The following is a 15,857-nucleotide window of genomic DNA, read 5'->3' on the forward strand; positions in this document are numbered from 1 at the left end:
AGTCTGTAAATCTAAGGCCATCCTTTTTTGTCCATCATAATTGCCTTTATGAGGGCAGGTGAGATGTAAGGGCAGTTTCTCTGATAGTGTAACTGGTCTTTGAGACCAGGAACACTTTTATCTGGATGCAGCTTTGGACTCCCTCCACCTGGCTGTTCCTGTCAGTGGCTAGAAGAGTCCCTGCCCCTGTGTCTCTTAAAAGTGGATAGCTTTCACTTAAAGTTGAAGTTCTTGTTCATCTGTGTTGTATAACTCTGTCTTTAGGGAAAGCCTAGACTCGGCTTTCAAGGTTTCTATGCTTACATCCATAGTAGTATATGAAGGGGGACAGGAAAAGTTGGAGGGCAATGACCTATTTTTTTTTGTGTTTCTTTGATAATTGAGCCATTAAGACTGTTTAAGGTGTCCTTTCTGCTTGCTTGGACACATTGTGTCTTGCTTGATAGATTATGTGTGAGGAAATACCGTTTTTCTTCCTTGGTTGTAGAGGAAAAGATCAAAACATAGTGCTAGGTTTAAAACTTGGAGTCCAGGTGAGTGGAGAGATGCAGCCTGCTGCTGTAAGGTTTTGTGGTGTTCTGAGGTTGCTCAGTTGAGTTTTTTGAGAGCTTTCTTTTTGTTTTCACCTTCTCCAGTTCATAAACCAGATCATCATGCTTAGTTTTCTTTCTCCACGTGATTCACAAACGTTTTATTGTCACAATAGACTCCCAGAAAGAACCAGAGTGTCTACCTGTCATTGGAATTGAGCTTGCTTTTTAAAAGAGTTCCAGTTTTAAGTGTCTGTGGGTAATAGGTGTGATATGTAAAAGGGTTGTAATTGCCTTTATAGTCTTGTGCTAGGAGTGTAGTTAGGTTGTAGTTTCCCTTTATAGTTATTTTTTGTGAAGAGGCATGCAGGTAAAGTGAAATGACAGTGTCTGGGACAATGCTTGTTTGGAGTTTTTTTCTGTCTCAGTTTAAAAGAATTGAATTGAGGTATATCAAGCTGTGTCAAGATGTAAGTATTCTGGAGATACTGTTTTCCTTCAAAATGAAACATCCAAATGCAAACACCTGCGTCTTTCTGTTAGCTCTCTGGTCTCTTCACTTGCAGCAACGTCCCTAGATTACCTCATTATTTTTTAAAATTGCTTTTCAGAAAAAATGTGAATTTTGGCAGAGGCAATCCATTCATTTTTCTCGGTATATTCCTTTAGAGAAAAAGGATAGTCTAAAACCAACAAAGAGTCCTTGCTGTTATAACTGCTGTAGGTCATGGATAATGTTTCACAGTTGTTACTCTCTTACATCATCATGGTCTTTTCTTCTCTATTCAGAGTGCTTCTGAAGCTTTTTCAGGGCAAGGGGGAGGAAAACAGAAAAGCTAAGAAAACAAGGCTAGAGAAGTCTCAAATACATACTTACTTTTGTTTCTTTTTCCTGCCCTTTTGATAAAAATAAATAAATAAATGCCAGTTTTGGAAGCTGTGAATGTGAGTCTGTTGAGAGGAATGTGCTCTTTAGAAATGTTGATGGAGATCCTAAACTATGTTGACCAAACTGTAATAAAAGTCTTACTCACATCCGAGTGGGTAGCCTGATGTTGGGGGCTGGTGTCAGTGTGCTTCTCCGGGATCCCCTTGGTGCTCACTCTTGGCAGCTCAGTGATGAAGGTGCAAGCCTCTGTTCATCCTAGTTCAGCTGGCTGGTGCAGAGGTGGGGTCACAATCAAAATACAGAATGCTGAATTTAGTCTTCATTTTGAATGGAAAAACTGGAACACATGCTTTGTCCCACTGTGGCACTCCTACCCACTATTCTCCCTAACTGCATCCCCCTCAAAAAAAAAAAAAAAACAAAAACCAAAACAAAACACCCCACACAAAAAAACCCCCAAAACCAAACCAAACAAAAAATACTCCACCGAAAAATGAACAACACAACCCTTCACATTTTCCACTGCTATCTTAATACTCTTTAGCAGTATTACTATTAAAATAGCTCTACTAGTGAAAAATGAAATCTATGTATGGAGATTTTGGTTAGCATTGCATACAAAACTTGGTATATCTTCCTGTCTGTTCACTGCCTGTAAAACTCACATAAAGTCTAGGGGAAAAGTTCACTTGAGGCTTAAATTTCACAGCATTCATGCAGCAAAAATGGGAGTGATAGCTTGACCTATTTTCCAATAAAGTGACCTATCTGTTTGGCTGTACAAATTAGCTTATCGTTCTTACAAATGAGACTTTACTAAATGTTTGATGGCAAATACTGTTATTTGCAGTGAGTATAATTTTGTATTTATTTCTCCTTTTTCTTGCTGGAGCCAAGCCCACACAGTTCTATAATATATTATAGTCAGTATATGAATTTTCAGATTGTCTGCACTGTGCTTCTTAAGCCTCTTTTCTTGTAAGTTTAAATTAGGTTCCTAGGGGGGTGAGCCCCTATGTGCTTGGAAGAAGAATAAAGTGCTGCATAGTGATCTGTTTTCAACACTTCTTTTAAAAACAAACAAACAAACATAAGATTACAGAACTGCATTTTCCTGGGATCTCTGAAACTGGGAGTTAGTTAAATTCCCAGTACATTTCCTTGCTGTGGTTTTGATGTGTTTCTGAGTGAAACTGATGGCAGGATTTGTTCGAGTATGTAGGCCACTATTGTATTAGAATTACATAACCGTGTTGAGTGGTGGAAACAGATGAAAAGACGGGATGTACGGCGCTCCGTCACAGATTATATCCTGCAACAATGAAGACAGCTCAAGCTCTGCAGAGAATGTGGTCACATGCAGTCAAAAAGTTGGGGATTTTGAAAGGGCACGTGAGTTGCTTTTTGTTGCATCTTGCTCCACGTCTTTTCTTCCCCTCCTCCCTTCATATATCCCTCCCCTCTCCAACTCACTTTTATAGCCAGATGATTGTTGTGGCAGGTCTTCTGGTTTTATTCTTCTTTCTGCATGAATGAAGTTGTCTTCGGTGATTCGGTGATCTCTCAGTAGCAAGTAATTGTGTAAATCTCTTGATGACTGTCAGTTAGAGCTGCAACAGCTGCCTGTTTGTTGCATACTGGCGATTTTAGCAGTTTGACTAGTTTCCTGCCAAAGATTCTGCTAAACAGTCTATTTAGAGTATATATATATAAACAGAGTATTTAGAAAGCACCTGTCACTTTAGTATATGAGCATTAGACAGCTTTAAGCAAATCCTGACTACAGTGTTCTAATTAGAAATGGACTGACTATAGTCCCTAATAGCTAATTACAATAATTTGCATTTACTGCAGGTAGCCTGTTGTCTGTGTGAAACCTGGGTGGTAAAACAGTTACTGTTAGCAACTAGAGGTGGGGTTCTTAACCATTTTGCCTGCCTTTCTCTCTCCAGTGTTTTGCTGTGCAATCTTGCAGTGAAACTGCGATCCTGTAAGGAATGCACAAGCTGCTCAGGATCCCTTTGTGTTTCCTTACAGATGAAGTATGAAGAAATTGGCAAGGTGATGAAGGCTTTTCATAACTCATCACTTGATGCATTCAGAGGAGAGTCACATCACTAAATGTGGAGTACAGGAATTTCGCAATTGGGGTGGAGACAGATACTAGTTTTGATCAAGTCCCCAACTGACGATTTTTAACATTTGTAGTCTCTCCCTCCCTCTCAATCTTGTCTTCTTCACTATTCTGATGGTATGGGTTAGCAGCGTGACAATGGCAAGCAGCAGTACGTTTTATAATGTTAAAGACATTATTGTTTAGAGATTGTTTTTGCCTTACGGGCTTCCAAGGTGACCATTCAGTTCTTTGAACTGTGTTGCAGAGCCTGCGTTGCTTTATCAGTACAGCAGAACTAGTCCTGTTGTCTTGGTAATCACATTGTACAAAATCACCTTTGCAAGTACATAGTGTGCTTTCCTTCTCTGATGCGGAGTGCAGCAAATGGGAGACAGTTTCCCAAGGAGCAGTTTCAAAAAATAGATTACTTTAACAAATACTTGAGAATTTAAAAGTGAATTGCTTAATTATCTTTTGTTGAATTTTCAGTAACAGTTTCAAGGTACAAATAAACCCCAAAGATGTTCATAGAATGTGCCTGAAACAGTCACTGATACTATAAGGATCTTTTTCTAGGCACAAATGAGATAATAGAATGGGCTTGGCATCTTGCAAGACCTTAATTTTAGTCTCTTTCATTCTTACTCCTTTTTTTTTTTGACCAGATGCAATAAAACTTTTTTATCAGAGTAAAGTAAACTTAACTGTGTAGGCTTATGATGCTTTGGTTTACTACCCAATACATCTCTCCACTTATGCACAAGGTTATACTTATGCCACTGCTCATGGAAGGCCTAGTTTTCTGGAAGGAAATTCCCGTAAGTTTCCTATTTCATATCCTTACATTCATCCCTGATACCTTCATAGTGCTTTCCTCAGTCCTTTTCCTGCAGTGTTGTACTGAATAAGCAGTCATTTCTCAGGCCTGTCTCTGTCCCCATGGGTAGTAAGCTCCCCATGAGTGTGTTCTGCCTGCTTCACTCTTGCACCTGCCCAGAGCTGGCCTCAGTATTCTTGGCGAAGAGGTAGTGTTGGTAGGAGCTGCATACAGTGCAAACTGAATTTAAATGATGTTTGTGTTACATGTGTAAGTTGTTGAGGCTTTTTTACTGAGCAGAAGACAGAAAAGATTTTCTGTCTTCTGTGCTTCTACAAGATTTGAGCCTATCTGCTTGTCCTTCAGATTTTACCCGTCATTTGGTACTGACTTTCATTTCTAAAAGTTTATTCAGTGAAGTCAGATGGAATTTAAATGACACTGAGACCCCTCTTCAGCACAGACTTATTTTTTGCAGTGCTTAAAAATACATAGAAAAGCAGGATGGTTGGAAGGGTCAGTAGTAGGTAAACTGTTCCCTACATGCCAGATAAGCAAGCCTAGTCACTTCCATTTACGGCAGCATCACAGCAGTTCAAAAGAAGAGCTTAGTTAAGGAGGAATTTTTCACTTGTGGCAAGGATTCTCTGTGTAAGGGAATATATCGAGTGAGTTCAATTTCAGATAGCTGAAAGCTTTGACCTGTTAGCAGGTTAAACAGCAATACCAGATAAAATAATTTTACTATGCGATTCAGCACATTCAACACTGACCCCAAGAAACCTACGTTTTAATGCTAATAGTTATGAACACATTCTTGTCTGACCTAGACAAGTCAAAATTTAGAAACAATTACTTACATGTAATACTTTTAATATAAGCCATCACCTCCTAGATCTATTTCTAATTTTCTTTTTAATTAGACACCAGAGGTTCTGGAAACTGGAAATCATTGTTCATTTTCTGGCAGAACAGTGGAAATTTAACACTGTTCAGTGTTGTAAAATTCCTGGTAAAAATGCTGAATGTTTTGCATATTCCTTCAGGATCTCTGAGCAGGACTTACTTTCGTTTTTCAATACAGTGAATGTGCAATGTAAAATGTAAATCTAGTTTTCTCTTTGTGATGCACAGAATCAACTGGAACGATGCAACAAGGGGTTTTTTGCACATAAGAAATAACATCCATATCTTGCTGAACAGTTGTGTGCTGTTGGAAGTCTTACTCTGAAAATGCAAGGGATGCCTTAAAGTACAGGCACACCCTTCTTGTGTCACTTCTCTGTCTGATGTTTTGGAGTTTAGCTGCCACTACTCCCTGTGATGCTTTTAAAAATACCATTAAGTCTGAACTGAGCTTCTGTCTGAGATTCAGTCTTCTGAGATGAAAGAAGACCACTTTCAGTAAAAACAAAACATGTGGCTTGAGTATGTGCATGCACATACTTGTGCAATGCCTGGATTTTTCTTCTGGAATGGATGCTTTCCATTTCAAAGTGTTTTCAGCGTCATTTTTCTGCAGTGCAGTAGCTCATTTTTCTCCTAGTTTTACAGGGCAGACACTGAAGGGGCTGGCTGTGTACTATAGATGCATCACAGCTGGGTGATTATTCTGTATTATATTTTAAGCTGTGATGTTGGAAAGATTTCAGGTTTTATCATGTAAGATATAAGTGATCGGTTTTAACTGGAAATGTGGTAAGAAAAGGTATCTGAGCAGTGTTACAGAAATGGTTATACCTGTAAGATATAGTGATATATTGTCTTTTCCTGTAAAATTTAATTTCTTGATGGGAACCTAAATATTTAGATATGTAATTCATAATGGACAAAATATTTGTTAAATCCACCTGAACAAGATGCAAGAGATCTGAAGTCTAGTTCATTTTGAAAACCTCAGTTTCAACTGCTAATCTTGCTGCATACTGGGACAGAAAGGTCTTCCATAAGTATTTTATATGTTATTGAATCAGAGCTATAGAATGCTAGTTGATCTGAATTAAATGCTTTTGCTGAATAAGGATTTTCCAAAAAATTGGAATGAGTTGCTAAATCAGTGAAACATGAAGGGATTCTACCACTCTAGACCTATTAATATTTTTTTCCTTTTTAAAGAAAAATTGTCATTATTTAAAATACATTAATTTCATACTAATTCTCCCAAAATATTAGAATATGCAAATTATTTTTAAACCTGTTGGGTAGTTCACATTTTAATTTAAATAGTTATGTGCTATGTGTTTTACTAATTGGTTTCTGTGTGCAACAGGCCCCAGGCATGGAAGAGCTGATATGGGAACAGTACACAGTGACCTTACAAAAGGTGAGTGAGTGCCTGTTATATTTTTAGTTTTCAAATATTCAAGCACTGGTTTACTCTGGATATGTTTTGCAATAGATGTCATTAGCATGTCTGAGTCTGTAACATGATTAACTCATTGTCCAAATCAGATATGGTTTTTATTTTAAAGCTTAGTTGCTACTCATACAATAGCGCAACTCTTTAATTTTATGAGTAAATTCAATTAACAATTTTAAGTGCCGTATTTGCTGTTCTTTGGTCTTTCTAGTGTCAGTGTGATATACCACATGTCAGCCACATAGCTAAATTAATTATTGGAGAGCCTTAAAAGTAAAGCAGATGGTTCTATCAAGCAGGTTGTGGTTGATGTCCAGGCTTTGTAATAATCAATGATCAGGATTCCACTGATTTTATTTTTGTAAGATACTTTAATATATAGTAGTGTAGAATCCGGTAGAAGAACACTGTCATTAAAACTTATAAAAAGGTAGACTATAGATGTCACTTGAAAAGTTGGGTTTTTTTAAGAAAAGAGGAAGTGTCTCATCAAGTGGAGTCCTTTTGAATTAAACAAAATAGAGCACTTGTGCCTGTCTCGTTTAATAGCTAGGCTGCCACACCACAGTACCAGGTATGCACTTTGGCTTCAGTGGTGGTGCTCTTCGCAGCTGTTCTGATGATCTGTGTTCAGTGTGCAGCCTGCACTGAGCTGCTCAAGATTTTTCACATCTTCTGCAATGAACTGGACTTGATGACCCAAGGTGAAATAGTGATCTTTTCTACATAGCTTGTTTCATGTAAGAAAGTATGGTTGAAAAGAGGTTGGTTTTTAGGTTACAGAGGTAGACAGGAAAAATATTGCAGAAGATGGTCTTAGTTCCTGTAATTTCTAGCATTTCAGATCTCTGATATTGTGTAAATTAGCATTACTTCTTTACCACAGAGGCAGACTTAGGCTGCTTAGATGGTGAAGAGCTACTGAACTTGCTGTATCAGCCACTGCCATTAATTTTACCATTACTTTGAATCTGTTGTTTTGATGTAAAACATCAAACTGCTTCCTGTAAAACTAAGCTGTAGCAAGTGAAGTGCTATATTAAAAGAAAAGCACATTGCTTTTTTTCCTCCTCAAAGAAATAATCACTTACTATCAGCATTAGTGGAACACGAGTTGTTATATGATAAACTACGCATGTTGATTGGATGCTGGGGGGAAGTGTGACTTTAATTTGGTGTATTGCTTTGCCACTATGTTAAAACATTTTGTTCAAATAGCATAATTTGTAATTTTTAGTGATAAGATGTGTATGTTAAATAGCTGATAAAATGAAACTTGAGTGGTTTTGTGCTCACCTTGCTGTCAGCAGTTCAGTTATGCTAACAGTTCTCAGGTTTGGTGCTATTGACATGTTTCCTTGGCATTCTGTGAAGCATTTCTTTGGTTTTATGAATCCTGTCTTAAGACTGCTATGGATCTGTTATTTCTATGACAGGTTTGACATAATTTACATATTTTAAATAGTTGATTGTGACAGAGGATGATTATATAGAAAATGCACAAGTCCATTATTTGCTCTTTGTAATCAACCATGATCTTGTTTTTTTGATTGAGGAACTACTTAGTAATCATAAGGAAGATGAGATCCTGGGAAACCTGTTCTACTTTCCCAGGCATCACTAACTAAATAGATCTACCTAACAATGAATTTGGTATAAATAACCCATGGGATGGTGAAGCAAAATGCTTGAATATTTAGTGAGTTGTTTACTTAGTTACTAAGAGTCATAAGGCTGTAGAGGTTTTCGAAGACAGGAACTTGTCATCTTGATACATAGATGTGTAAACCTAATCTTTCTTAAATCTAGAGGTACTGTGTGTTTCTGCAGCCCTATACATGCAGCTATCATATTTTAATATCTACTTAAGAGTGCTATCACAAGAACATTCATGTTCCTCTTACTTCTCCTTGTCAAAATTCCTGTTGATGTATTCAAGTTTTGTTGTATTTGGTTTTATTGTAAAGGATTCAAAACGAGGATTTGGGATTGCAGTTTCTGGCGGCAGAGATAACCCTCATTTTGAAAATGGTGAAACATCAATAGTAATATCCGATGTTCTCCCAGGTGGTCCAGCAGATGGATTACTTCAGTAAGCACTTTTTTCTTTGTTTGACATTTTGAGGGGCATAGCAGTAGAATACATAAAACCTTTGGACAGACATGGTTTAAATCCTGGTGATTTAATCACCTCAACACTTGGTGCCCTCTTGAATATCTAGATGTCTTTTAAAAAAAACCCCAAAACAACATAGCAAGTAAACCCTTCATAGAGGTGTTGCTGTTTGGTAAAGACACTACATTTTAGTGGTGGTGTTGCAAAGTCTTTAACAGTTATGTATTTTTCTTTCAAGATTTAATTTCATTTAAAGAAACAGTAGAAAAACTTAGTATCTTTAAAAAACCTCCTTGTTCCTCCTCCAGTAAACATGTTCCGTTATCAATCATTAGTTTCCAAGAATGACTTAAGTCAGGCCAAATAAGGTTTGCTAAATGTTTATTTATATCTGAAAGAAAAAATTATGGAATTAAAGAGTTTCTGTTGTCTTTCTGATAACTTCACCCTTGATAAGGCAGCATCTGTCATGTACAGACAATTAATCTGTAGGCTGAGAGTTTCTGTCCTACATCAGTTTTTCACCCTTTGATCTGAAATACCTGATGAGTACTAGACGGTTTGGAAGAATACCAAATAATTGTGCAGCAATAATAAAACAAGAGAGTAGATTCTGTCCCTTTTGCCATGCATTTCTTTTTGGTCAGAAAATTACATGGGAGTTGTTGAGTAACTAAATAAAAGGATAATTATAAAGCATGTAACAAATAATTTTTAACAGAAGTGCACAAATCCTACATTTTATACCAGTGACCCCTGCACACCACTACTGTCATTCATCCTGTTCCGCAATCACGTGTGGTTTGGGAATGAAATCATATCCAGAAATTATGAACGGTCATAGGTAAATTGATGATGGCAAGAGAATAGCAAGATATTTGGGCACTTTCAGACAAAACACATTCTCAAGAGAAATGAAGGCAAAGCTTTTCCTCCAAATCAGGTAATATAAGTCTAACCTTCAGAGTGGATGGGTAAAACCATCCTGTCATCCTTTGTAGCGTAAAATGAGCACATGTAGATGGACCTATTGGCATAATATTGCAACATTAAGTTCAATATTAGCTTTGGATGTATGAACTGTCCAGAGAGCTACTTTAATTCCTTCATAAACCTGGATGAAATTGATACTGAAATACGCTGTGCTGTTTTGGCATACTCATCCACTAAAAGGAAATGGAAGGGCACAAAAAGAGCACAAAAATCATTTAGGAGTTAGACTGCCTTACGAATGGAGGCTTAGAGTATATAATCTTCTTATTGGAGCAGAAGGTTGTGATGTAATTTGATTATAATGATAATAAAATAGTTGGTACCAAAGATTTCTTTTATCTAGCAGAAATGGCAAAGTAAGCAGTAATTTGTTGAGCTAATGCTCTGACTGTAACTGGGTAGTCACCAGAGTAAACTAATATAAGGAGTATGAGAAGTAGTAATTAATTTTTTTTTAATCTTCATTTTTAGCATTGAAATGCCTTTATGAAACTTACGGGGTTTAATTAATCAGTGTTATGGGGCTGTTTCAAAGGGGGTTAGGTGTTAGTGGTCTATTTGATATGCAGGAGGTCTGAACAGAAAAGTTAACATTCTCAGTTGGCCTATGTTTTAGGGCAAGGAGGACTTGTGTATTATTGTTTTGTTGGGGTTTTTTTCCACCCTGTCACCTTTCTACAGAGTAAATGTGACTTGAACACCAGACTTTAAGAAAAATATACTGCAGTTGTACTTGTCAATATTTGCCTAAATACGGGTATGGCTGCAGCAATTTGAAGCTTTAATGAAATTCTTATGTGAAAGAAGTCTAGCACTAGGTGTAAAAAACTCGGAGTCCTGAAAGACCAAAATTAAAAAGTTTCAATACTCATCACAAATGTTCTTTAAAAAACATTATGGCAAGGTACTTAAGCAGAACACGGTATATACACAAAGACAGTGCTGCTCAATGTCTGGTTTTTACATGTACTGAACGCTGCTTCTGGTATTCAGATATTGCAGAATTAATATAGCAAACACAGTTTTAAAGCAAAACTCCTTGTTCAACTGAATTAAACCCGTAGTTTTCCTCTGTTTAGAAAAAAAAAAAAGGAACAAAAGAAGAAATTTTGTTCTGCTGTTTTCATGAAGACTTTTCTTAAATCTTCTCTTTCCTTTTTTATCTCCCTTCCTGTTTCCAGAGAAAATGACCGAGTGGTCATAGTTAATGGGACCCCAATGGAAAATGTTCTACATTCTTTTGCAGTTCAGCAGCTTAGGAAAAGTGGAAAAGTGGCCACCATTGTAAGTAAATTCCAAATGTATTCAGTGTGCATTGGTATGTAACCAGTCAGGATCTTGGTTTTCTTCTATAAAGAAAAGAGAAAACTCTATAAAGAGTATTTAAAGGCATAAAGCAAAGCAGTCCTTTGCCATATGTGAAGTACAAAATAAATAAAAATATAGTTTCTGCAGGTGAAACAAATGGAAATTAATCAACAGTATCACAAAGTTATCTTGTTGAAAAACTGAGAATAAAATGTTTATTTTATAATGTCTATTTTACTGAAGAACAAGTGGGACAAATAGAAGTTGCGTGGCAAATTATGTTGTGCATACACAGATCTTGTCCAATAAGAAACAGAATATTGTTCTTCCTTCTTTTTTTCCCCAGCACATATTTGAAACATGAAGAATGTTCATCTGTTCAATTTTACATTCTGATCTTTGATAGGAGTTTGTTTGTTTTCTATTGTACTGAACAGGTAGTGAAAAGACCAAGGAAAGTGCAGGCTGCTGCGCTGCAGAGAAGCCCCTCCCTTGACTATGAGGACAGAGCTTTAGATGTAATGGATGACCATGCAGAATTTGATGGCAAAAGTGCTCGAAGTGGCTATAGTGAGAGAAGCTGGCACAGTGGAGGGCGCAGCCAAAGCTGGGGAAACAACCTGGATCAGAGCTATAGAGATGAGCATGACCGAGGGCGCAACCGGAGCAGAGACCGTGACAGGGAATGCAGCTATAGCCGCGATCGAAGTCGTGGTAGGAGCGTTGACAGGAGCTTGGATCGAGACTATAGAAGGGATCGGAGTAGGGGAAGGAGCATCGACAGGGATGCTGGCTATGAACGGCACTACAGAGGAGACTACAGCCCACCCAGTTACAGTCATGGATCTTTATCTGATCCTAGATATGGGAGGGAAATGAGGAGTCGTAGTCGGGACAGGCTTCGTTCCCGCAGTCCTTCACCTGAAATACACCGCCAGTATGAGTACCTAGGACCGCAAGATCCAAATGCACCCATCAGTGTTCTCTTGACAAAAGGCAGACATAATGAAGGTGGGTATAACAGGGGAGGAGAGGAGTCAATTTCCAGTGCAGCATGGGTGTTGGTGGGGGAAAAGAGAAGAACTGAATTACTTTCTACTTTTGCAGGTTAAGTGTTGACTTTTTAAACTGACGGTTGAAGTTGTTCTTACATTCTTTTTGGCTGATTTGGGATGGTTTTTGCCCAGAACCTTGAACTTTACCTTTGAACAAAGATTTGTTCACCCACATAATTTCAGTCTTTTCAAACTATTGTGTCCATGGTTTTCCATTTTCTCTGCCCTTTTCTCCTGATTCTGAGGGAAAACATGGATCTGTTTACAATTCAGATTACATTTGCCACATTTACAAATGGGATTATCTAGAAAGGCTAAAGAGTAGACTCTGCCTTTAGTAATATGGTTTGGTTCTGGTCATTAAAGAATACTGAAATAGCAGCAGTTGAAATATTGAAATACCAATATTTCAGCCTTTCTTTGCTGAATATTGAAGTGTGTAAATGAAAGCCAAAAGCTTGACCTTTTTTTGACTGTGAAATAAAGACTTGTGCTGGAAAGTGTATCTGAGATTAGGTTGTACATAATTTTCTGTTTGGGGTTTTTTCTGGGGGAAAAAGTGGTGGTTTATTTCTGGAGGTGTTGGAGGTGATTGTTGGTTTTTTTCCTAATCTGCCCTGTTTTAATTTTGCCGATTTTTTGCTAATTAAAATTTGTATGCAGGAGCTAATCTCGCTTTTTTATTGGCTCTGGCAACAGTCCTTTTTTCTCCTTCCTCTACTTCCTCTACATGTAATGTTTCCACCTGTAAAGATAATGCAGATATGTATACAAATAAGGAGAAATACAAGCTGCATTTGTTATCTTTTATGTTTAGCTATACTGTAATAATCTCTACCATTCATACAGATACTTTGCAGACTTGCTGAAATGTGGTGATATTTTAAAGCAGGACAACATTCTTTTTGTTCTAGGATGTGTGTTTTTTAGGGATGTTGCCTTTCTTTTCAAGTTTCAAATATACTGACCCAAGTAACTTAGATCACAGGGAAAGGAGGAGGCAAGAAAATAAAAAAAAAAATTCCTTTGCTTGAAACTACCAAGGCATTTCCTTCAGGGTCAGCATGCAGCAGCTGATGAAAAGAAATACTTCTGTTAGTGTTTTTTGACCCTTTTCCCATCTATGCCATACAAAATAGGAATCAGAGGGAAGCTGATTAATAAGCAGCTCCAGAACAAGGGCATTTTTGCAAAAAAACCTCAAGTTTTGCTGCTGAAGGTGCAGACCAGTCATCCAACTGTAACTGGATTTGGGATATTGCTTGTTTATATTGTAATGGTAGCACAGGCATTGGACACAACTTTTTTTTTCTTTTTTTTCCTTTTTTTTTTCTTCTCGTGGTATAATGGTGTTTGATGCATGAACACTGTGTAGTTTTTTAAAAAAATGCATCATTGCTCATCTTTTAAGCTACAGTGGATTATCTTCTTGGTTCCAGAGTATGGACTCCGTCTTGGAAGTCAGATCTTCATAAAAGAAATGACCCGTACTGGCCTAGCAACCAAAGATGGCAACCTTCATGAAGGAGATATCATTCTCAAGGTCTGTTCTGGTTTTACTGATAGCAGTTTGGCAGGCACTGGTTATAGTGGTTATTCTGAACTAAGTCGTGTTGTAGGCAAGTTCATTATTAAAGTTGAGCACAATGTGGACTTGTTTGTCATTGCTGTCTTTTTGCATCCAGATCAATGGTACAGTGACAGAGAACATGTCTTTAGCTGATGCCCGAAAATTGATTGAGAAATCCCGTGGGAAACTCCAGCTGGTTGTTCTCAGGGACCGAAAGCAGACGCTGCTCAACATTCCTTCATTGAACGACAGTGACTCAGAAATGGATGGTGAGGTTTAATGTGGATCCAGACTTTTGGACCCTGTGCAAGGACAAAATGGAGCTTATGTTGTTTTGCTGGGGTAGAGTGGTATTAGGTTCTTTAAGAAAAACAATGAAACACAAACAAACCTAAGTAATACTCAGTTAAGCAACAAGTCCCATCCTTTAGGTGAAAATAATTTTGTAGTAACCATATGGTTACATTTTAGGAAGGGGCAGAGATAAAAGGATCAATGTTGGTCTGGCAAAATCAGTCTTATTTCTTGGAGCAAGCAAATCAGGTGCATTAATAAACATTTTTAAAACAACTGCTTTGGACTGGTCTCTCCTTCCGAGGACATTAAAATTCATGGCAGCATTCAAATGGAGGGAAGAAATGTGTGGACAAGAGGAAATTAAGTGACCCTGGCTAACTAATTTCTATTCCCAGCACCTGTTCTATGTAAGTGTGTGAGCTGATCTTGCTCTCAGCCTGATCTTGCTTTGGGAAGAGCTCAGAGTGTTTGGGATGTTATATTATATGGAACAAGATACTTGCTTTCGTGGTGTCAGAATATGGGGTGGAACTTCCTGTAGATTTTACTGTGAAGTCTGAGGTGCAGTTCAAATCTGAGAGCCACTCTTACTTCCTTTGCTGCTAAAGGGCAATGATGTGGGGACTGCTGATGTGAAGGTGGTCTTCGGTTTGGAAACCTCCATGACACTTCAAATCAAAGCCTGCTAGCACTAGCTAATGCATGTGTAGTATGCTCAAAGTAGTTGTGTGATGTGTGTTTGTTACAAGTTGTGTGAAACTTTCCTGTAATATTTTGGGAGGATGGAGGAGTGGAAGCACTAAAAGGCACTTTTTGAATCTGTCAAATCCAACTTGAGATGAGAGTGGGCTGAAATATTCAGTGTATCCTATATCTGAAAACTTCATAAATGCAAATGCTGATCAGGTGAGCAGATAACTTAAGCAAATCCTGCATGTCTTCATGTCTTGCCACTCTCTTTACAGATATTTCTGAAATAGAGTCAAACAGATCATTCTCCCCTCAAGATGACAGATCACATCATTCTGATCTAGATTCACCACATTCATCCAATGAAAAACTGAAAGAGAAACCAAAGTAAGAAATGTTCTCTAGTTAATTTTTCTAATGCTTATCAAAGAAGTTACTCAAATATATGCATTCTTATCTGATTTCATTACACTTTTTTCCCTATTTCTTTCTTTTAGTGCAAAAGAGGATCCCTCCAGTAGGATGTCCAGAATGGGAGCAATGCCTACTCCATTCAAATCAACTGGTGACATTGCTGCTCCTGCTGCTACGGCTGTAGACTCAAACAAGGAACTGAAGTACCAAGATGACCCAGCAGGTCAGAGCCTGAAGGTTTTGGTTGCTTTTTTTCCCCCTAGCCATAGAATGTCCATTCCCTCAACTATGTTGACAAAGCTGGTATGCTCTTCATGTCAGCCCCACCCTGACACACAGAGAGGAGGTTTGTCTTTGCTTTGTGGTGCAGGCAAGAAACACCTGATATTTTTGACAGCGGTTGCTTATTAGACCTACCACCTGAAAAAAGCAAATACACTCTTAGAACGTCTACTGTTAGACTGTGGCCCTAAGTAGACAAATGAAGTCTGATCTAGCTTGCTTTAAAGAGTTGTGTATCCCTTCCTTGAACTTTTTTTTTTCTTTTTCAAGAATTAAAAAAATAGAAATAAATTAATTTTAGTCAGACATGCTTGATTTTAAAATCTGTATAAATCTTTGTCATGGAGGGTTTGATTGCTATCTAATAGATAAAAATTCCTGCCATTTACAACTTTTTCAATATCTCAGTAACTTATTTTGT

At 37.7% G+C, this 15,857-nt stretch overlaps 1 protein-coding gene across 4 annotated transcripts in view; it reads left to right on the forward strand.

The window, feature by feature from the left end:
- The window catches only part of TJP2 (tight junction protein 2), a 63,106-nt gene that overhangs the window by 34,235 nt on the left and 13,014 nt on the right, over positions 1-15,857 (forward strand). For 2 of the 4 annotated variants that reach the window (XM_039729600.1, XM_039729598.1), the window contains 8 exons: positions 6,622-6,675; positions 8,679-8,803; positions 11,002-11,104; positions 11,566-12,139; positions 13,623-13,726; positions 13,869-14,022; positions 15,016-15,127; positions 15,238-15,377. In XM_039729600.1, coding sequence (XP_039585534.1) covers positions 6,631-6,675; positions 8,679-8,803; positions 11,002-11,104; positions 11,566-12,139; positions 13,623-13,726; positions 13,869-14,022; positions 15,016-15,127; positions 15,238-15,377 — 1,357 coding nt within the window. In that variant the 5' untranslated portion in view covers positions 6,622-6,630. Of the gene's footprint in view, positions 1-2,724; positions 2,812-3,371; positions 3,481-6,621; positions 6,676-8,678; positions 8,804-11,001; positions 11,105-11,565; positions 12,140-13,622; positions 13,727-13,868; positions 14,023-15,015; positions 15,128-15,237; positions 15,378-15,857 lie in introns of those variants that run through there. The other 2 variants (XM_039729601.1, XM_039729599.1) reach the window with 2 other exon arrangements.

This window comes from Passer montanus, unplaced genomic scaffold (assembly GCF_014805655.1).
Source record: "Passer montanus isolate IOZ18808 unplaced genomic scaffold, ASM1480565v1 scaffold7, whole genome shotgun sequence".
NCBI classification, from domain to species: Eukaryota; Metazoa; Chordata; class Aves; order Passeriformes; family Passeridae; genus Passer; species Passer montanus.